Source organism: Elgaria multicarinata, chromosome 11, assembly GCF_023053635.1.
Source record: "Elgaria multicarinata webbii isolate HBS135686 ecotype San Diego chromosome 11, rElgMul1.1.pri, whole genome shotgun sequence".
NCBI lineage: Eukaryota > Metazoa > Chordata > Lepidosauria > Squamata > Anguidae > Elgaria > Elgaria multicarinata.
In genome coordinates, this window is record NC_086181.1 from 31,544,288 (window position 1) to 31,567,353 (window position 23,066).

A 23,066-nucleotide genomic window follows, 5' to 3' on the forward strand; every position below is an offset into this window, starting at 1 on the left:
AGCTGTAACCTTATCTGAAGAAAGCAGACCTTGGCTCGGTTGCCCATGCTCTGGTTAGAGCCACACTAGACTGCTGTAATGCACTTTATGTGGGGCTGCCCTTGAAGACTGTTCGGGAACTTCAACTGGTAAAGAACACTGTTTGTAGAATGCTTGCAGAGGCCAGGTGTTTAGAGCACATTACACCAATACTGTACCAGTTTCACTGGTTGCCTGCTGTGGCACCCCGACTGTGGAATGCCCTCCCCTTGGACACCCAATTGGCACCAACACTGACTTCATTTCAACGCCTAGTAAAAACATGGCTTTTCAACAAAGACTTCGATGGTTAAACTCACTGGCACATTGTTTTAACTGCTTTTACTGCTTTTAAATTATATATTGTTTTAACTTGGTTCATGGTTTAATTTGTTTTTAACTGTGCATATTTATTGTTTTATACTGTATGCTTTTATCTGTATGCCGCTCTGAGATCTTAATGATATAGGGCAGGATATAAATGTTATAAATAAATTAATAAATTTCCTGGTTCAATACCAAGTCGTGGTTTGAACCTGAAAGACTCAAATGGTTTGGGACCAGATTAGCTGAAGGACTGCCTACGTCTGTCTGAGCCTACCAGGGCATTATGGTCAGCCTTAAGAGGCACTGCTCGTAAGTTTCATCAGGCTAGTGGAGGTAGGCATGACCCCATCTGTACCGGCTCTGAACATGTTATTGTTTCAGTAACGTTGAGAAATATTAAGGGTCTTTTGGTTTGAGTAATGGAATTTCTCAGACATGATTTGAACATGCTGTCTTGTTACGCTCCGTTGCATCTAACACAAAGTGGTTCTCAGATTATTTACTTAGCTTACTCTAGCTTTTCTATAGTCATGTTATATTCAGAGTGGCTGGCAAAATTAAAAACATCAATGGAGAATCTCCAAAGTATAAAATATAAATACAATGTTTGAATAGGTAGGTTTTGAAAACCCATCTAAACATGGGAAGAGAGAGAACATGGTGGATCTCTATTAGCTTTGGAGGGCATTCCTAAGTTTCAGTGCCCCTAATGAAAAGGAGGCCTTCTCTTTTGCATCTGCTTCTCATATCTCCAACACCGACAGGACAAACAGCAAGGATTCTGAAGCTGATGCTCGGAAAGCTTAATGCAAGAGAAGGCCAGAGTTAGCCTGGCTCTAGACCTCCCTGGGCTTTTTCAAAAGGTTAGTGCCATCACATTTTAGGCTGAACCTAGAAATGGGCTCAACTTAATCAGTAACCAATGAAGTTGATACAAGACCAGAGTTGTTTGGTCTGACTTCCCAGGGCTAGGGAAAGAGAATGCAGGGCTGGGGGGACGAGCGGGGTGGGTGGGAGAGAGGAGATCTTTTGGAAAGGAGCAAAGGAAAAACTCACGTGGAAGCGCTGGGTGGGTTGTGCGGTGCTGTCTGGTTAGGCAAGGACTGGTTGCTGCTGTTTAGTGTCGAATCCGAACTGCTGTCAGCTACCACGGAACTGTAACCTGGGCAGAAGGCAAGGGAGGAGAATACCGTGCTTGAATTTTGCACCAAACAATCCCCCAAAAAATCACAGGCAAGAGAGAAGTGGGCTTTATAATCTGGGTTCGACTTCTTGGCCCAATCATGAATCCAATGGAGCAAAAAGTAATTTTAGCTTGCTTCCACTCTCACCCTCCCACACAACCTATAAAATGGCATCTTGCCTGCCTCACTACATTGCCAACTGACCAGAACGAAGACAGTCCGGCCTGCTCTGGTGCCTTTAACTGCTGCTCAACATGCAAGGATTTGCCGGTGGCGCTTTCCACAGCACGGAGATAAGCACCTGCTGAGATTTTAATTTTTTTTGCAGATCAAAACACTGCCACAGATAATGTATAAGGTCATGTCAAAGCAAGGACTGCTAATTAACACCGAGAATGAACGAGAGCTGTACAGAAACTAATGTTTTGGCTAATGTGTGCAGTTATACAGTACAGAAGAAACCTGAGTGGGAGACAGACAATTGATACGTCTCTATATAGAAGTGCCTCTGTGTAGAGATGCAAAATTTCCGAAAATTTTGAAGCCATGAAAAAAAACTGGGTTTTTTTGGGGGGGGAAACGGAAATTTTCGGAAAAATTGAAATTATGCAATATTAGCACTTTTTACAGATTGAAAGTCACTTTGTTACTTTAGTAACATAAAATGTAATTATGTCCAAGTTGGTTTGGAATACAATTATTACATTTGGTATATTAAAAGTACAGTGTATTCAAACAATTATTACAAATTTAATTTACTTTTTTTTACCTCTTTTGGGTAACAAATGGAGCTACAAGCTCCTGAACTGTTAGGAACACCTGAAAAGGAACCTCTTTGGTTCTGCCAGTTTAAAAGGAGCAGGCAAAAAACAATTTTAAAAAACAACAGAAGAAACCACCAACATTATTAAAAAAGAAAAGTATTTATGTTTCCATATAAAGTACCCATTCCCATAAAAAGAACTGAGAAAAAAGGGGGAACCAAGATTCAATGAATATGCATGAAATTTAATCAGACTCATTTCCTGACCTACAGCTATCAGTATTAGTTTCAGTCTCTGCTTCCATGGCAGTGCCCCCTAGAGGCAGAAATGCATCTTCCTCTTGCATTTGAGAGTTGTAGTCTCAGTTTGCAACCTAGGACTTGCTTGTCCTTGGTGCACAGACATTGTAATAATCTGATACAATACAGTTTTTAGAAATCATTTGGAGAAGTAAATATCTGAACATCTTGTCTTAAACATTTTATTCATCATGCTAAAATAAAACATCCCATAATCCCGTTTTTCTTCATTTTTTTCAATTTTTCCAATTTTTCAGAAAAAAAACAAAAGAGGCTTTGGAAAAAAAATGGAAAAACCCTGGTTTCCCCCCAAATTTTTCCAGGTTTTTTGTCTAGGCCTTCACATCTCTACCTCTGTGGAACTATCACAATGTGGGCAAAATCAAGTTTACTCCTGTCACTTTAAGGGCTCTGAAGCAGAACAGCAGTTAACAGCTGCACCTTTTCCCATCACTGCAACTGTGATGGGAAAAGTTGCAGCTGTGGAAGTTCCTCAGGCTCCATGAGTTCCCAAAGGCCCAAGGCAGCCATAACCAGCCCAAACACTGAAGAAAGTCCTGTCAGTTCCCCATAATCTAAACCAAGAAGAGCCCCGCATATTTCACTTGTATTTTGTGCAGTCAGTCATAGAGAAGAATTTAACAACATATGCTGAGTTTGTTTGTTTTTAACGGACCACAGAATAGCTGTTTTTATAAGGATACTGTTGTTTTTATGCTTTTTGTTTTTAAACTTTGTTTATCTGTTTTTAATATTTACTGTTTTTAACTTTTATAAACTGCCCAGAGAGCTTTGGCTATGGGGTATCTAAATGCAATAAATAAATCAATAAATAAGAATGATGATCTCTCTCACGTCGCAACACTCCTGTTCACTGGAATGGCTGTCAAACCCTCCTCATTTCTTCAAATTCCTCTTCAAAATCTGTCTTTTCCTTCTATTCTGTCCCCCAGTTGAAAAGCTTAGCTGCCTTTTCATAGAATCATAGAATAGCAGAGATGGAAGGGGCCTACAAGGCCATCGAGTCCAACCCTCTGCTCAATGCAGGAATCCACCCTAAAGCATCCCTGACAGACGGTTGTCTAGCTGCCTCTTGAATGCCTCTAGTGTGGGAGAACCCACAACCTCCCTAGGTAACTGATTCCATTGTCGTACTGCTCTAACAGTCAGGAAGTTTTTCCTGATGTCCACCTGGAATCTGGCTTCCTTTAACTTGAGCCTGTTATTCCGTGTCCTGCACTCTGGGAGGACTGAGAAGAGATCCTGGCCCTCCTCTGTGTGACAACCTTTTAAGTATTTGAAGAGTGCTATCATGTCTCCCCTCAATCTTCTCTTCTCCAGGCTAAACATGCCCAGTTCTTTCAGTCTCTCTTCATAGGGCTTTGTTTCTAGACCCCTGATCATCCTTGTTGCCCTCCTCTGAACACGCTCCAGCTTGTCTGCGTCCTTCTTGAATTGTGGAGCCCAGAACTGGACACAATACTCTAGATGAGGCCTAACCAGGGCCGAATAGAGAGGAACCAGTACCTCACGTGATTTGGAAGCTATACTTCTATTAATGCAGCCCAAAATAGCATTTGCCTTTCTTGCAGCCCTATCGCACTGTTGGCTCATATTCAGCTTGCGATCTACAACAATTCCAAGATCCTTCTCGTTTGTAGTATTGCTGAGCCAAGTATCCCCCATCTTTTCTCGCATCTCTCCGGCGTTGCCCAGGCTTCTTCGCGTCTTTCCACACTCTCCCCCCACTGTAGAAGTTCAGGGTAGCATCCAACGTTGGCCCTCTGTAGAACAGACCCACTGAAATGTATGGGGCCAGTTAGTCATGGCTAACTTAGGTATCATTCATTTCAATGGGTCTACTCTATGCAGGGCTAACATTAAATGTTATCAAACATTTAATCATTTAGATAACCTAAGATTATCAAAGGCCCTGCCTGTGCATAGCATAGAAAGCTGCCCTGTTATACCAGGCCAGCCTATTGGGCCATCTAACCCGGTGTTGTCTATTCTGACCAGCCCTGGGCCTCCAAGGACCCAAGCGGAGGACTTTCCCATCACCTCCTACCCAAACCTCTTCTATTATTATTTTTTAACTGGAGAGGGCAGGGATTGAACCAGGAACCTTCTGCATGCAAAGCGTGTCCTCTGCGACCAAGCTACAGTCTCTCCCTTTGCCTTGCTCACGCTATGCTATAAAACCTGTGTGTTTACCAAGGTTCACAGTGTAAGAGATCATAGTGACTTATAAACAAAGGTTCACAGCTTGTCTATGCTTCCCAACAGCTATAAACGCCACCTTTGGAGGCCCATAATCTGCAGCACAAGAGCCATTTCTACACCTCGGGAATCTTCTGGAGAACCTGAAGCCACCACCACCACCACCCTCTGGCCCATATTGGGGCCCAACCCCAGCACAGACTCACTGGTTGCCCCATTCTGCTTGCTGGCGTTCTGCTGGCTGCTGGGAGGCCGAGGCTGTGAGGCGTTGGTGCTGGTGGGTGGGGGCGCCACAGCCTGGGCGTAAGGGGTGGGGGTGGTGGGTGCGTGCCCTGCCGGAGGGTTAGCTTTGCTGCTCGCGTTCCCGCTGCCAGCCACGGACCCGTTGCTGTTGGAGCCTGGCCCATTCCCCAGCGAGGACGACGTGCTGGAGCTGCCGCCCATTGGGTAGCTGGGTGGGATGGTGGGAGGTGGCTGGTGGTGGCTGTTGTGGAGGCTTTTTGAACCGTTCTTCGCTGGGGACTGGGGGAGAACAGAGGGCAGAGAGAAGGTTTAGTGTCATCACCATTTCACACCACTTAAGAGACCAAGACCTAGGAACTCCCAAACCTTGGTTCCCTCGTCCCTCTACATCAGCCTTTCTCAACCTGAGGCGCTCCAGATGTGTTGGACTACAACTCCCAGAATGCCCCAGCCAGCTCTGGGAGATGCAGTCCAAGACATCTGGAGCGCCCCAGGTTGAGAAAGGCTGCTCTACATGAACAGCCTATTGAGACATACCGTTCTTGAACTAGTACAATCCTCTTATAGGGTCATACTACCTCAGAATGCATCCATTGCATTAAGTAAAATCCAACGTAAGTCTTAGTTAGAGTAAACCCATTGAAATCAATGGGAATGAACTTAATCATAACTGACTGAAGCTCCATTCATTATAATGGGTCTACTCTAAATAGGACTTATTTTGGATTTTGCCTATTAACATCTCCCTGCTTGTAAAAGCTAATTACACTGGAAGAAGGCCAAGATAGGAACTTTGCCCCTGACAGGCAGTCCTGTATGCAACACAAATTTGATGGGCATTTCTCTCTCTAAACAAGAAAAAACTCCCCTTGTGCATTCTGGAAGTGGGACAGTCTCCATAACAGGGCCGTACTGCATCAGAAACAACACACTAGAAAGGCTGTAACCCGCCAGCCCCAACGCCTCCCCACCCACTCTGCAAGAAAGCCAAGAATTCTAACCCCACTCCCTTTGCCCCCAAACAGGAAGGTTTCTAGCCGCTCCCGCCAAACCATTAGAAGATGGACTCCAAACTCACCTGGCTTACTTCACTGTCTGTTGAACGTCCCCGTTTCTTGTCATCTTCAGAGTTCTCCTAAAGGGAGAAAGGTTAGAGTAAGCATCACGGTAGGAAAAGCTGTTACTCTGGGACTGAGCGTGTGGCCTCACTTCTTGAAGGAGAGCACCCTACATCAGGGGTGGGCAGAAGCTAGATCTCCAAATGCTTGGGACTTCAACTCCCAGAACCCTCTGCTAGCATGGCCAATGGTCTGGAATGCTAGGAGCTGGACGTCCAAAGCACCCGGAGGTCTGCTTTCTGCCCACCCTTGCCCTATGGAAGCAGTCAGCACTATTTGCTGGAGCGCCCCCCCCCCCGCCCGAAAAACAAACAGCCAGAGCCCCCTTACCGTTGTGCAGTTCGCAGGGCTGGGTGGGATTGGGGAACTGGAGGTGGTGGATGTGGGCGTGCTGCTGGACTGGTTGAACATCTCATCCTCCATGTGGCTGTGGCTGGGTGGGGAAGTGGCTACCAGGGCCTGTGCTGCAGGGCCAAGAAGAAGGAAACGTTTATGAAGTGGGCCACGGTCAATTATTGGCAGGGTCGAAACAGAGCGGGACCCCACTGGCCACGTTTTGGAAGAATTCGCGGCTGTGGCACTCCCAAAACGTCCTTGAGAGCTAGCCTCTTAAAAACAATATTAAGAGGAAAGCTGGCATGAGGAAGCTCATTGCTTTTTGCCTCCAAATCCCACTGCTACTTCTGGGGAGGAAGAGGAAATTAAAAGCAAACCTGCACAATGAAATACGTTTGGCACATGCACAGACCAGTACCTTCCTCGGGTGTGTTGGTTAGGGTAACCCAGGCTTCCCCGAGGTGTGCTGGACTGCAACTCCCATCGCTCCCCATCCCCAGGAGGAAACTTACGAATGTCTTCTAAGTCGAGGTCATCGTAAAGGAACTCATTCTCCTCAAAATCGGGGTCCTGCGAGGAATCCACGTAGTACTCCACATCGTCCTTGATCTTGCGGATGGAGTCCACATTGATGGAGTCATTGTCCAGCATGCGCAGAATTGTCTCTAGCATCCGGATGTGGTACCGGTGCTTCTCAATGTGCCGCTTCAGACCCTCAATCCGGTCCTGCTTCTGTGCAGGTGTGCGGGGAGAGGGAGAGGGGGAGAGGGAGAGAGAGGGGGAGGGGGAGGGGGAGAGAGGGAGAGGGAGAGAGGGAGAGGGAGAGGGGGAGAGAGGGAGAGGGAGCACGGCCACAGTGTTGGATTAGGACGGAGGTCAAATCCCCAGCCAGCCATGAAGCTCACTGGGTTGCCCTGGGCCAGTCACACACGTAACCTACCTCACAGGGTTGTTATGAGGATAAGACCGGGGGATGGGGGCATGGAGAGCTTTCAGCTCTTTTGGGGAGGACGAGTGACATAGAAGTGAAACCAATAAACTCATACGAATCGTGCCAACAGCCAATGAATCCTAAATTTCCATTTTCACCAGTCCAGAAACAATTTGACCCATAATATATTATACAATAAAATAATAATAATAATAATAATAACAACAACAACAATAAGAAGAATATATTTATTTATTTATTTATTTGTTACCCGCCTCTCCCTCTGGATCGAGGTGGGGTACAACAGGCTGCCTTTCCCCCTTATGCCTCACGGCACTCTCCGAAACTGGGCTAAAAGCCCAATACTGCCTCACTATAATCCAGATGCTGAGCCTGGACAAAGAAAATACATGGAAAGGGAGTTACAGTGGCTGCTCCTCCAATCTCAAATGCCCTCCACTTCGGAAAACGGTCTGTTTGTGTGTGCACAGGACCCCATCACACACACACACAGCCTCCCGGGAAGCCATCCCCATCAACTTACATCCTTGTCTCCTTTCTTCTTGCGCGTTTGAACAGAGAGTGACTCCACTTCACTCTCAAACTGATCCACCTGCATGTTCAAGGTGTCTATAGTATTCTGGAAGGGGGAGGGAAGGAGAGAGAAGAGGGAGACAGACCATCCTTCAGTCAACCTCTGGGGAGCATGGACACACTCAGAAGACTACCCAGGTAAGCAAAAAGACCAATAAGGGACTAGCCAGAATAACGATAAACCAATGGGAACTCCCCACCCCCATGTCCAGAGGAAGTAGACCTCCGAACACCAGATAACAGGCACAAACGACAGGAGAAGGTCAACAGAGCCATACTCTGCTTGCAAGTGTCCAGAGGAATCTGGCTGGGTTCTGTGGCAGACTGACTGCTGGACTAGATGGGCCAAACCCTGACCTAGGCAAGGCGGTCCTCACATTCTTAATTCATGCTAGACTCCGTTCCCTTCAGATCTCTCCTTATTGGCTACATCTCTACTATTTTGCAACTTCTTTTTGTTGGCCAACTAAAAATGGTTTTTAACCATCTACATCAACCCTTTTGAAAAACAGGGTCTTGTGGCATCCTAAAGGCTAACGTTTATTATGGGGTTAAGCTTTCGGGGACTACTGTCTCCTTCATGCACTTGATCAAGTATTATCTTGAGCTGCAAGTCACTTTATGCACAAGATGAGACTTTTATTGCGCAACTGCCCTGCGTCAAACACAGAATTTGGCGGGGGAGGGGGGCCTTCCAGACAGTGCCATCTTCTATTTGCACACTTCCCCACCACTTCTTGCATCCTTTTCTTGCAGAAGAAAATCCATTAAGGGAGCAAAAACATAACTGTTGCATGGTGCCGTTTGATTTGGCAGCTTTAGGAGCCCTCCATTTGCAATAAACCATGTTTGGGTGTGTGTGTGTGTTTTTTTTGGGGGGGGGGAGATAAACAGTGAAGTCAGAAGGAAAGGAAATGCAAGAAGTACCGACAGTGATAATCATATAATCATTAGGGCAATCACAAAACCATTGGTGAAGTTATAGAGATCCTGGCATTTTTATCACGAAACATGTGTTTAGTAGGTTCTCAATGCAAGGATGTCTGTACCTTCACCAAGAACTGTTTTGTGAATCACCGCTGTTAATAACATAATCACTGCCTGTACTTCCTTCATTTCAGTTCTTCTGACTTCGTTGTTTATTCCCCTCAGCCCCAAATCAACCATATTTGCAGCACAGGGTAATGCTTCATATATCTGATGAAGTACGGACCACAAAAGCTTGTGTCATACTATATTGGTCACTCTTGAAGGGGCCACAAGACACTGTTTTCACTGCAACCAACTAAATGTGGCCGTTCCTCTGAAAACTAAGAAACATCCACCACCACAGCAAAACAGAGTAAAGAACCACAACACAGATCATATCTGAACCTCCACAAATTCCTTCTTGGGTTTCTAAGCCTGAACAGCAAATCTAGCCACTCTAAAATGAAATCAACGCAGCAGCCCGAAAGCAAGACCTCCAAAGTGCAAGCCTATACATTCCTACTCAGAAGTAAATCCCATCAAATTCAATGAGGCTTACTCCCAAATCAGCAGGTATAGAGAGGATTGTAGCTCAAACCTTACCAAGGCCATCACCTCTCATCATCAATTCTCCCTTGGCCAAAAGTATAAAACAGGACAAAGCCATGGAGAGTGATGGAACGTTGTCAGGTAAAACACACTCCTCGTCTGGCAGCACTGAGCTGCATGGATTGGCTCACCTAAGCCACCGAGATCTATCTGCTCTGCAAGTATTGTACTGTTTGGGGCACATCGCAATCTGGACCATAGGGACGGACAAGAGAGGCCTATTGGGTGGATGGCCCAGCTTCACAGGACGCAAATAGGTCTAGGTAGACTTTTTTTTTAACCCAACTCTATAACCCCTTGTCTCCACTCGTTCTTTAGAAGGTTGTGAATTATTCTTGTAACCTTTGTATTTTCTCCTCCTTTCTATTTTGTAGACAGCCGTCACATTTGCCTCACCCGCCCCCACCCCCGCCCCCCACCTATTCGAAAGCAGCTCTCCCTAAAGCAAGCCCTGGGACTCTGCTGACAGAATCCCTCTTCCCAAATCACCACAGCTCCACGGTAGAGCACCGGTGCCCTGAAGGCAGGAGTTCCCAGGTGCAGTTGCTCCCCTCTCAGGAGGGGGGACGGGGGGGGGGGGGGAAGACCACCCTCCTCTCTCTCAACCACAAGCCATCCGCAACTGAGTTTCTGGGCCAAAGGGCCGTTTGTCCACCATGGACGTGTGTGTGTGTTTTGGCCTACAACTCCCATAATCCCTCACTATTGGCTATGCTGGCTAGGGCTGATGGGAGATGTAGGCCCAAGCATATGGACTGTCACAAGTTGCCCACCCCTGGTATAAAAGCAACTCATTTCCACTCCCGTAAGATAGACACACTTTAAATCCAGACCCCTTTAAGAAAGTCAGAGATCCTCCCCACCCCCTCCTGGGCCTCCAGAGCCTCTCCTGGATGCGCCTCCTTCTCCCTCGGCCAGCTACCCTCCCCCTTGTTCTCACCGTCAGCCACTGCCCAACTTCCTCCTTTTCCTTCTGGGCTGGGTCCACTTTCTGCGCCAGGCCCAGCCCCTCCTTGGAGTAGGCCTTCGTCTTGGTCTCACGTTCTACTACCTTGAACCTCTCCATTTGCTGGAAAGACAGATCAGAGGGACTTATTCAACTAACCAGGACAGGGAACAGGGCCAAGGGCCACCGAGAAGTTCAAGCCACTAGCATATGCTTCACAGTGGTCCTTTGTGACAGGAAATACAGAAAGCCCAGCGTCAGTAAGGAAGATTAAGAACTGCAGAACAAAATTCAAGATTAGTTACTCCTGAACACACTTTCTAAGTCGTTTTTGACTCACAATCTGGGTGGCTAAAGGGTGGTGTGTGTCCCCCCCCCCCCCCCCCCCCCACACACACAATCTATGCTTCTTGGTGTGGTGAAAATTTGAATCTATAGGAGGCTTTTAAAGAAAAAATTCATTGGGAACTTACTTTATGAGAATCATGCAGTTCTCCTGCCTGAATTCTGAAATGGAACAGTTCCAGAAGAGCTGTACTACTCAGAACGTGTAGATCAGCTTTTTATTTAAGCACAAGCCTGGTAGCTATGCAGGCGAGTAAGCGAGCCCGGCCCTCCTACGCGCCCAGCATAGAAACGAATTGGGTGGCGAGAAGAGGGAAGATCGGTTCCTCCAAACCCAGCACAGAAATATTCCTCCTGTGCCAGGCTCCAGATTAGTAAAATCTTTTGCAGGCTTGTAGGAAGGTTTGTGGGCGTGGATCGGACTTCCCCAATCAAGTGCCCTCCAAATGTTTTGGACTTCAACTCCCATCAGCTTCAGCCACCATGTCCATGCCCAAAGGTCAGCAACCCTGGTAGTTGTAGTCCAGTACATCTGGAGGGCCCTGGAACAGAGAAGGCAGGAAAAGACAGTAGATCCAGTCTGAAACGCCACCCACAGTGGAATGGAAGAGCAGAATCCTCAGGTGGTAATTAGAACGGACGGTACTACCTCACTTAGCAGGACAGGGATAACAATTTCTAAATGCTTTTTATATTATTTTTTTAAATCTTCTCCCTGCTTGTAGAAAACCAGCACAGTGACACAGGACTAAGGTTGTGCTAGAACCTCCTTCTACCGCTGTGCTAATTTTCTTCTAGTAATTAAAAAAGTTTTTTAAAAAATGGTTTGTCCTCATCTGCAATCTGAAGTGGTTCATTCCACTTGACCACCTCAGGATTCTAGCCCCCACCTCAGTTCTGCTGCCATGTGTAGACCAGACCGTACAAATCCGTACTGTCTTTCCCAAAGTAACTACAAATGCTGGTGGCCTAACCATTCGCTATCTGTTTCTACCCAGGAACCCTGGACTTCTAACCTACTTTTGCAACTTTAATGGCAGCTTTCCCAACAATCCCACTTTACCTCCAGTGCTGTTGGTTAGCATACACGATGCCATCGCAGTGAAAATAGCACCTTTTAAATGAAACGGCACCTTTTTTACCTGGAATAGTTGTCTCTGTAGGGCTGCTTCATGCACTGCTTTGTAACATATGGGTAGATTTAAGGCAGGGGGAGGCAGCTTGGTTCTGGGCTACAACTCTCTTTGCTCAATGATTGGGGATTATGGGAATTGAAGTCCAAAACCTCTGGACGGCATTAGGTTGCCTGCCCCTGATGTAAGGCATCCCCATAGAACACAACTTTATTAGATTGTAAGCCTATGCGGCAGGGTCTTGCTATTTACTGTGTAATCTGTACAGCACCATGTACATTGATGGTGCTATATAAATAAATAAATAAATAATAATAATAATAATAATAATAATAATAATAATAATAATAATAATAATAAGAGTACATGCACAACAGGTGTTTTCTAATCACACGCCATATGCCCGAGAAGCTGGGGGGTTGCCTGCAAATACGCACTGCACATATGCACACCGGTAAACATGTGCGACCATCGAATGCATGAAGCAGCCCTCGAGTTTGAAAGATCCAGCCCTATGTACATTTTCTGCCCCTGCAAACAAACACTGCGGATTCTCGATCAGCATTCCCCCCCCACTTTTTGTTTTGTTTTGGCCATAATGAACAAGTAGCACTTGGGGGCGGATACTCTTGCGCTAGAAAATGATAGACCTGAGGCTTGTAAGAGTGCAAAAAAAGAAGGGGTGGAAAAGCAATTAGCATCTGAACAGCAGCTAGTCGCAGCCTTCCTCAACCTGGGGCGCTCCAGATGTGTTGGACTGCATCTCCAATTCTGGGAGTTGTAGTCCAACACATCTGGAGCGCCCCAGGTTGAGGAAGGCTGAGCTAGTGGAAGTTGTCACAGGAAATGCAAGACTCAGCTTGACCCTTGCAAAAAATAAAAGCTGCTGTCAAAACCAGTTTCTCGAAGAACCCAGCAAGGTCCCAGCTTCCTCTCAGGTGTCCTAAAAGCATCGCGGAAACCCAGGCAGCCCAGTCCTCACCCTCTATGCCATGCTGCCTCCCTCAAGAGAGCTGAGCCAAAGGGATAATCCTGGGCCTCCCATGGAACCGCTTATTTCTTCTCATCCAGCCGAGCCGCTATCTGGACTGTAATGGCTAGCTGGCTCACCTTTATGAGGTCACACTGCCTGGCAGCCAATTGCAACACTGTGGGGGAGGAGCTCAGCAAAGGTAAACCTACAAGACTACACGTATGAAGAGCAAAAAATCAGCTGAGTTAGCCAGAAAAGTCAAGAACCACCCTCCTTAAAAGGGCTGAACGAAGGGAAACGTGTCTGATTTACACCTTCAACGGAACCACCTAACTTCCCAAAAGAACTATAGTTCAGCATCTTGCCCAGGGCAGACAGGGAGCAGCTAGTAGATTCTCCCCCACCCCCTCTTACCGTCTCAATGAGTTTCCGGTTGTCTATTAGCTGCCTTTTGTCCTTAATCTCATTGGATGCAACCCACGTCTTGATCTGGTCCCTCAGTCTCTGCAGAAGAAGAGTCGTTGACAGGGGGCGGGATTCGTTGGGCAAAAAAAAGAGAACATCCCTAGATTTCCACCCACAGTAGTGAAAACCCAGTGGACAGAGCAACCATCAGACAGAAGGAAGGAGTCTTTATGGATTGCTTATTGCAAGCAATCGGCCTGAGCGGTGGGGTTAGGAACAGGGAGCCTTGGTACCTAGGCTCTCTCTGCGCTCTTCACAACAAGAACTTCTGGCCCTCCAGGTGTTAGGAACACAGGAAGCTGCCTTATATTGAGACAGATCATGGGCCCATCCAGCCCAGTATTGTCGACACTGACTGGCAGCGGCTCTCCAGGGCTTCAGGCAGGAGTTTTTCCAGTCCTGCCTGGAGATGCCAGGGATCAATCCTGGGACCTTCCGCATGCAAAGCAGGTGCTCTACCACTGAGCTTCTCCTCCCCTCCCATTTTAAAGTTGCTTGACTACAACTCCCATCATCCTTGACAATTGGCCCTGCTGGCTAAGGCCAGCAGGAGGTGAAATCCCACATCTGGAGTGCCACAGATTGCCCACTCCTGCTCCAAGTTGATCTGTAATTTCCTACACAATGCTGCCCTCTATGAAGAGACAATGTGTTTCTAATCCCCGCTCTCTCACACTAATCCTGCCTTCCACATGCTGGCTGGGGATGGTAGGAGTTGTAGTCTGGAGGGGACCAGGCTGCTCTAATCTATAAGGCCTTGCTGGCGTTCCATCCAACTGACTCACAACCTCACAAGAAAGCCACTCAACCAGGGTTAAGCAACCTGGTGCCCTCTGGATGTTTTGGACTGCAACACTCATAAACCTTGACCATGCTGGCTGGGGTTTATGGGAGCTGTAGTCCAAGGCATCTGGAAGAAATCAGGTCTGACCCTGTACATGTCCCACAACACTTTGACTTCCCACTTCCTGAACTATGGGGTGCCTAGTTTCCAGACTACCTCAATCTCTGTTCTTAACCAACAGGAAACCAGGAATGGGACAAAGTCTCCCATCTTCCTCTGCTCTCTCCTGAAGACCCCTGCTGCCACCCTCCATCCCCACACCCTCCATCCAACCAAGGATTATCTTCTCCCAACATTTGGTTAATAAAAAAATTACTTAGAAAGCAGCCATGGCAAATTCTTACCTGGAGTTTTTTAATCTCCTTTTTCAGATCGGCTTCATATTTCTCCTTCTGGTTGGCGTTAGCTGCATTGTGGAGCTGTAGCATAGGGAGAGTGGGGCGGGGGCGGGGGGGAGAGAGAAAAGAGAGAAATAGGGTGTGATAAAGACTTAGGGGCCCAGGTGTCACGGTGGGGTGGGGAGTGGGCAAGGACAGACTGGGGCAGCAAAAGCCAGCAGCCAAAAGGATTCCAAGGGCAGAGGGCAGAAGAGGAGGAACAATAACCGTCCGTGGATGTAGCAAGGATAACAAACACGGGATGGTAGAACGATCCAAGGAGTGGGGCGGAAGGAGGCGGCGGCAGCAGCAGCCCCTCACCTTCTGCCAGATGTCTTCAAACTGCTCCACGCCTTCCGACACCTTTTTCAAACACCGATCAATCTCACCTGGGAGGCGGGGGAGAGAGAAAAGCACCGCTGAGAGCAATCAGAGACACCATCGGCCCCTCCCAGCTCACACCTTCCCTGCAACCTAAGCGAGGGAATGGCGCAGGTGAGAGGACTGCAGCACTGTCCTCCCTCCAGTCCAACACCTATGGATCCCTTGGGCCTGCCTTTCCACCCACAGAGAACCAAGACTCCTCCCACCTCCTTCACGAAATCCCACTCTCCCTTTATGCCTCACTGCAAAACCCAAGAAGAAGAAAACCAAGGTTCTAGTCCCTAATATTCAAAGCCACTCCCTCTTTCAAAAAGGGCCAGGGATCTGGTTGCCTCTTGGTTCAGTTCTCCTCCTTCCGGTCCACTCTAACCAACTAGACCCCACCCTCTCCCTACAGGATCCAAGTGTCCCAGCTCTCACTCACCTGTTCCGATCAACAGCCCCACCCTCTTCTGCAGAGTATCTAGCAAGTCCCTAGCCAGGCACATGGAGAGTGGAGGCCAGACTCCCTTACCTTGTAGCTTCCTCTTATCTGCCATGTTTCCTTCACTATAGAGGGGCTCTCTTCATACTTTATAGAGCGTCGACGCTACAAGAAGAACGAGCAGAAAGACAAGTTAGAAGGCAAGGCCAAGACGGAGCTGGTGCCCCCTACTGGCAGGGGCTAAATGGAGGGAAAGAGGGTAGGTAAGATTAGGGTGGCCATCTGCTTTTTAACAGAAGAGGCTTGCTGCTTTTAAGAGCTCCATAACAGGCAGGAATCCACAGGTAAGGCTTTCTTCATCATTGCACTTCTAGGCTAGTAAAAAAACCTTCCCCATTGATTTCTGCCTGTTAAAGGCACAGAGCTTCTGGCCATATAAAAAAAACCAGGCTGCAATAGTTGGGTTATGGAGAGGATCCCTGAAAAACTGGAGGGAGGAGGGAAGAAGACTATGTCTGCAGATAGTGGGGATATTCTAGAGACAAGGGTGTTGGAACAGGGACAATTAAGGAGTTTTCTTTTCTTGTGACATGCAGAAGTTCAGCAGGTGAAGCTTTCCCCCAGTATGCACACAATGCAACATAGGGGAAAGCTTCACCTGTTGAACTTTTGTCATGCAACTATTAAAAGCACAAGAGACCTGCCTTCCCCACTAGGGTGGCAAGGAGTAAATGTTAATCTTGGGAGGGAAAGATCTGGAGAGAGAACTCCCCGCCTTCCCATGTTTATCTGGTCACTCTCTCCTTTGGTCCTTATCAGGGTATGAGCCTTTGGAATACAATGCGTGACAATTTTAATAAACAGGGGGAAAGACATTCTGCCAGTCTTAGGTTAGACTTTGGAGGGAAGAGCATTTTCAGGCACCTAGTTGATCAAGAAGAGAGCCCCATGGAAGAGAAGCAGCTGCATGGTTGATTTTTGCTGCATCTCGCAAGCATCAGTCCAAATTGGATCTCACGGGTTGGCTTTTTACAAAAGCCCGAACGTTTGCGGACAGTTTTACTATCGATGTACCTTCCTTTGTCCATCCGAAGGCAAATCCCGAATGAACATTCACAACAGGGAAGTGAGGAAAGCCTCAGGGGCGGGTAGCTGTATTTCGAGGTTAAGGTATGTGCCAGTGCTGCTTTTTCGGGGGGGACGGGACCCTGGTGCCTTTTGGGGAGGACGACAGAAAGACTGGTGCTTACCTAGTGGCCCCTGGGCGCTTGCTGTCTGCCTCTCTCCAGCCAGGTTCCTGTGCAGGAGAGAAAAGCATAGGACTAGTAGGAGGAAAAAGCTCCACCTTTTCCCCTAGCAGCCCACCATGCTGGGAAGCGTGAGGGATAATGACGAGAGAACACTGGTGGACAGAGGGAACTGTGGTGCAAAGCAAAGTATCGGCAACCTTTAACAGCCAAGCAGAAGCATGGCAGGCAGGGAAATCTGTGAGGAAAAAGCTCCGTCTGCTGAATTTTGCCTCGTTGCACAGGGGTTCAGCTAGGAATGAAGTTGGCAATCCTACCAATCATGAGGGTGGGCAAGTGAACAGCTGCCTGCTCACTAGCCTGTGGCAAGAAGGGGAAAAAAAGGTTTCCCTGTGGCCACAAGGGGAAAAGTAGGGTGACCGTATGAAAAGGAAGACAGGGCTCCTGTGTCTTTAACAGTTGCATAGAAAAGGGAATTTCAGCAGGTGGCATTTGTATGCATGCAGCACCTGGTGAAATTCTCTCCTCGTCACAACAGTTAAAGCTTCAGGAGCTATACTAGAGTGACTGGATTTAAAAGAGGGCAGGGCACCTGCAGCTTTAAATGTTGTTATGCAGAGGAAATTCCACCAGGTTCTCCATATATGCAAACAGCACCTGCTGAAATTCCCTTTTCAATACAACTGTTAAAGATACTGGAGCTCTGTCCTCCTTTTCATATGGTCATCCTAAAAAGTTTATTTTTCTTCCTTCCAGGCTATAGTAGGTCTGTCACCAATGACTCATGCTGGTACACCCGTGCAAGCTGGGCTAGTAAATGTAACAGGCTACTTCACATGGCCAAACTGGTCCCAATTCTCGCTGCACAGTTATCGTCTAATACAAAAGTACTCACTCTCTTCTCAGGGAACCCAAGAGTCCTGGCTATCAAGTCCCTGCTCTAAGAAGTACACATGCAGTAGAATCCTGAGATGGCAAAACGGGCTGAGCCACTCTACACCAAGGGGCGGGAACCATGTTTAAATGCACCCCCATGAAACAAGAACAAAAAGCACCGTACCAGGAAGAGAGGTTCTAACCTGGTCTGCTCCCTGCTGGGCTAGTTTTCTACTTGCAAGGCATTTTAAAAAAACAAACGCAAGGGAGTACTCGAAACCGTGATCCACCCCTGCCCATTCTACCGCCTTTCTGCTGCCTTGTAGACTAGGCCTAGTCCGTGAAACTTCCCCAAGGATTCCGTCTCCTGGCGTGCACCTGACCCTCTTCAACTTCCTGAACTCCCCTTTCCTTCCAGAGAATGCAGGAATCTTGGTTTTCCTGTTTCTCTACTGCCGAGGGCTAGATCCCACCACACAAATGACTCCAGGTCTCCCACATGACCCCTCATCCCCTGCTAAATAATCCAGAAGACCAACAGGTGCTCAAGAGAAAGCTTTGAAGGGTCAGTCCCCTTTAAAAAGCAAGAGACTTGAGATTAAGGGCACAGGCCTATGCCTGTTTAGACAGGAAAAAAGGCATACAACTCCCAGCATGCCCCAGCCAGCTGGCTGGGGCATGCTGGGAGTTGTACGCCTTATTTCCTGTCTAAACAGGCATAGGCCTGTGCCTTTAAGCTGCCTTTGGAATACAGGCAGCCTGGTTCCGTTCCCTCCCTTCTCAGAACCAAGCTCCAGAGAGTTAGGACTGTAAGAAGCGTCCTTACACAGTCAGATCACGGGTCCCTCTAGCCCAGTAATGTTGACAGTGACTAGCTACAGAGGCTCTCCAGCGTTTCCAGCAGGGTTCTTTTTCCTGCCCTATCTGAAGATGCCAAGTATCAAACCTGGATACTTATGCCTCTAAATGCACCCTGCTCTTCCTCTAACTGCCATGGTAGGGTGACCATAGGTAAAGGAGGAGAGGGCTCCTGTATCTTTAACAGTTGTCTAGAAAAGGAAATTTCGGCAGGTCTCATTCTTATGCATGCAGCACCTGGTGAAATTTTCTCCTCACAACAGTTAAAGCTGCAGGAGCCCTGCCCTCTTGACCAGATACTAATGAGGGCAGGGCTCCTGCAGCTTTAACTGTTGTGGCAAAGAAGGAATTTCACCAGGTGCTGCATGCATACAAAGGACACCTGCTGAAATTCCCTTTTCTAGACAACTGTTAAAGATACAGGAGCTCTGTCCTCCTTTCCATATGGTCACCCTAGCTATGGGGCAAAGTTACAGTCCCACTAGTTACAGAAAGCTGAGGAGAGGGGGTGGAACAGTTAGGGGGCTACTGGAGGAAAAGGGCTGGAGGGTTCATTTTACTTTTAACCAGATGTTGCTTCAGTGCCATTAACAGCAACTGTGGCCATTAGCGAATGGTGACGACTATCTTCACGGCACAAAAAAGGGCCCCTGCCTATTTTTGGGTATAAGGAGTGCACCAGGCCCTTTAAGTCAGTGGGCAAACTTAGGCTTACATTTCAGCCATCTTGTGAGGCCTTAAAGGTGTAGGCACCATTGAGAGGATTTCCCCCTGCTAAGAAAACAGGAGCGATTTGCTCACTGACAGGCACAGCTCGTTTGAAATTAAAATAAGCAACAGAGGAGCCAACGTCTAAGACTGAAAGCATGGTTTTTAATGGAACAGCTGCAAGTTATAGGATTCTTTCAGGGGGAGAGAGGTTGCTGAGGGTTTCCCAGCTGGCTTGTTTTGTGTGTTTTTATTTATCTCGCTGTAGAAAAGCAGCTATTTACAACTTGATTTCATTTTCATAGAATCTTAGAACAACAGAGTTGGAAGGGGGCTATAAGGCCATCGAGTCCAACCCCCTGCTCAATACAGGAATCCACCCTAAAGCATCCCTGACAGCTGGCTGTCCAGTTGCCTCTTAAATACCTCTAGGGTGGGAGAGCCCACAACTTCCCTAGGTCATTGGTTCCATTGTCGTACTGCTCTAACAGTCAGGAAGTTTTTCCTGATGTCCAGCCGGAATCTGCCTACCTTTGGCCTATTGGTACAAGTCAAACTTTCTACATCCAAGAAACAGCTGGACGTTCAAAGGAGACTACAGCATGTTCTAGGATGCTGCCCTCCAGATGTTTGGAACTTCAACTCGCAACAACATGGCCCATAGTCAGGCATGCTGGGAGTTACAGTCCAAAACAGCTGGAGGGCACTAGGTTGGGGAAGGGTGTTCTACGTTAGGAGTGGGCAGGCTTCTAGAACTCCAGCAACTGGAGCCAGGTACAAAACAGTGGCTCAGCCACATATTTGCTAAGAACCACGGAACAGGATTCTTCCGAGCCCAGGCCTACCCAAGAATTTGTGATCAGTACCGCAGCCAAGCTCAGAAGTCCCTTCCACAAAAACCTAGTCCCTGTTTCCCTTACCCCACCTCAAACATTCATTTCCACAACCAAGTTTAGGGGTGGGGAGATAGGTTGCTATCGTTGCACCATTGGAAGTCCGAAACCCTTGCTGATCTATTGCAAATCACCCAGAGATCTCTCAGCAGGTCCTGATCAACCTTCTGCCCATCCCTATTCTAGGGAGGACAATCAGGGAGGATGGAGCACTGACTAGGCAGGTTGGGTCTCACCACCACCCCTGCATGAACTGAGCATGCAGCCAAAACCACATAGGGAAGTGCTTTATGCTGGGCTGGCTTGGATGCCACGATAAACCACCCTGAAAATAAGCTGCAGTGAGTTGCTTGCTTACTTGCTAACCCATGTTACTCTCGACAGACGATCAGGCGCTCTGCGGCTTGCTGTGGCTTGTTTCCCCCTTAGTCCTTCCACCTGCTCCCAGCATGCATCCCATGGACCTTTCTGGCACAACCCCAACAGCTTACTCCATTAATGAGTGCATTCATGGAATAGATTGTATTTTATAGACCTCTTTTTTCACCTTTGGGGAAATTTGCGCAAATCTATTTTTTAAAACAACACCAGAGTAACTACTTCACTTTAGCAAATTTGTGCAAATCTCCCTGAAGTTGAAAAAAAAAAGTTAAATATGCCCAAATCTCCTGACAGTGAAAAAAACAACCACCTTAAATTTGCACAAATCTTCCCAAAGTTGGGAGGGAAACCTGTGTGGAAGAGTAAATTGACTAGTGCCATTTTAAAACATAGCAGAGAGGGAATATCGTTAATGAGATCACAAGGAAAGACCGGGTTTTCTGCTGCTCTTCTCCAACAGCTCTGTAGCCCTTTCCGACAAGCCATCCGTAAGCCACTCTGCTGGGTTCACACATCACGACAAGCCACTCTGAAAACAATCTACCCTGAACAACCCAACAACAAGCCGTGGGTTCTCAGGCATGGTTAACAAACCACGCTAAGGAAACCACACTAGGCTTGGACGTCACGACAAGCCACCCTGAAACAAACAAGGCTGGCAATCCACCATGGGTTGTTGTATCATGCGAACCAGGTCGCTCAGTCAGATGATTGGTCCATGTAGCCCAGGAATGTCGACACTGTCTGGCAGCAGCTGCTCTCCAGACTTTTCTTCAGACAGGATTTTTTTCTTGCCCAACCTGGAGATGCCAGGGAACTTCTGCATGCAAAGCCAGTGTCCAAACACTGAACTAGGGCTCCTTCCCTGAAGACACACAACATTCTCTGATCTTTCAAAGAAACCTCTCCACAATTACCATCTTATGCAAGAACCCCTAATGAGCTCCTGAAGAACCACAGGGTTCCTAGAACACAAGACTGAAAGTCCCTCTGAAGGTTTGTATGTCATATTTTTATTTACTGGGCAGCAGTAGTTTATTCTGAGTCAGAAAAGGTTGATTTTAAATCAAGCAGTTTAAATCACTGATTTAACTCATCAACTCAATGGGCAGAATTAAATCTCATTTCCACGTTCTAAGGCTGAAATCTCATGCAGGCTACTGAACTCCACGGGACTTACTTCTCAGTCAACAAGCACAGAGCTGGGCTACAGCTATTAAAATATATGTTTACAACTATATACAGTTACAGAGTCTGTATGCTATACAAGAGCATAAATCTACAATTTCTGTTTGTGGAGCTCATAGGCCTTTTGCCCGACAAATTGATTTTGCTTTACACGGAGCAATTGTGAGATTAAGCATTTTGGTTTGGCTCTCTCTATACACAGCTAAGAACATTAAGCAAGAGCATTTGCTTGAAAAAGTAACCACTAAGGCAGTTAGTGAACAGAACAGTATTTCTCTCCATGGGACAGAACATGTCCATTTGTGCTCACAGTCTAACATGCAATCTACTCAGAAGTAAGTCCCAATGAGTTCAACCAAGCTCACTCCCAGGTAAGCAGGTACAGGATTGCAGCCTAAATACTCACAATTTGCACAATACTATATAAGTTTTTGACCAGTTGTGACCTATATATAATACTTGATGTCAAATGGAACTGTTTTGCCCAGCTTCATTCTTTTACATAGAAAAGAAGACTTCAAACTCAGATTTTAAACAAACAAACTTTAAAAGCTGATGTTCCGTTTTTTAAAAAACAACAACTATGCACCTTAAAGATGACATTTCTTAGAAAAGATGGAAAAATATTTTGCTATTTGTTTAGAATCACAGGAGAGAGTCAACAAAACAGCCTGTGTATTCATAACACCTGGTCACTGATGAAAGGCGGATGCAGGAATGGCTGGACCACAGGCCTGATCCCAGCCACATAGTAATTTAAAAAGGAGGGGATGAGGAAAAATAGAACTCTGGACAGAAACAGAAGTTTGATTAAATTCAATGGGAAGAAAAGGGGGGGAAAGCAAGGACAGTTCGGACAAATTTATGATGCCAACATGAACTACACCAGCCTTCCTCAACCTGGTGCCCTCCAGATGTTTTAGACTACAACTCCCTTAATTTCTGACCATAGGCCATAGGCTGGGGGAAAAGGAGTTGTTCTCCAACACATTTGGAGTGCACCAGGTTGAGGAAGCACTACACTATGCTACCCCTCAACGTCAAATAGTGAAATATTTGAAATGGGAGCTCATAGATGTGTCTGATAAGCCTGCCTTCAACAACTTTTTCTAATTCTTTTTCTTTCTTTCTTTTTTGGAAAACCTGCCTCTGTTATTGGCCATTGCCGCTTCTGTTACATCAGGGGTGGACAACCTGGTGCTCTCCAGATGTTTTGGATTCCAACTCCCAGAAGCCCCAGCTAGTATGGACAATGGTCAGGGAAAAAGGGAAGTTGCAGTCGAAGACATCTGGAGGTCTAACTTTGTGTTGTGTGTTGCATATAGAAACACTTCCTTTTGTCTCTTATTTATTTGTTTCATTTTTATACTGCCCAATAGCCGAAGCTCTCTTCCCACTGTTAGATTTCATTG

General features: G+C 47.0%; 1 protein-coding gene across 1 annotated transcript in view; it reads right to left on the reverse strand.

The window, feature by feature from the left end:
- CNOT3 (CCR4-NOT transcription complex subunit 3) overlaps positions 1-23,066 on the reverse strand; it is a 35,266-nt gene that overhangs the window by 8,074 nt on the left and 4,126 nt on the right. The window contains exons 2-13 of the mRNA XM_063137437.1: positions 16,754-16,800; positions 15,594-15,668; positions 15,017-15,084; positions 14,663-14,737; positions 13,424-13,513; positions 10,553-10,681; positions 7,985-8,080; positions 7,022-7,241; positions 6,504-6,637; positions 6,134-6,190; positions 5,019-5,334; positions 1,402-1,507 (exon numbers count right to left, since the gene is read on the reverse strand). Of these exons, the coding sequence (XP_062993507.1) occupies positions 1,402-1,507; positions 5,019-5,334; positions 6,134-6,190; positions 6,504-6,637; positions 7,022-7,241; positions 7,985-8,080; positions 10,553-10,681; positions 13,424-13,513; positions 14,663-14,737; positions 15,017-15,084; positions 15,594-15,618 (1,316 nt within the window). The 5' untranslated portion in view covers positions 15,619-15,668; positions 16,754-16,800. The remainder of the gene's footprint in view (positions 1-1,401; positions 1,508-5,018; positions 5,335-6,133; positions 6,191-6,503; positions 6,638-7,021; positions 7,242-7,984; positions 8,081-10,552; positions 10,682-13,423; positions 13,514-14,662; positions 14,738-15,016; positions 15,085-15,593; positions 15,669-16,753; positions 16,801-23,066) is intronic.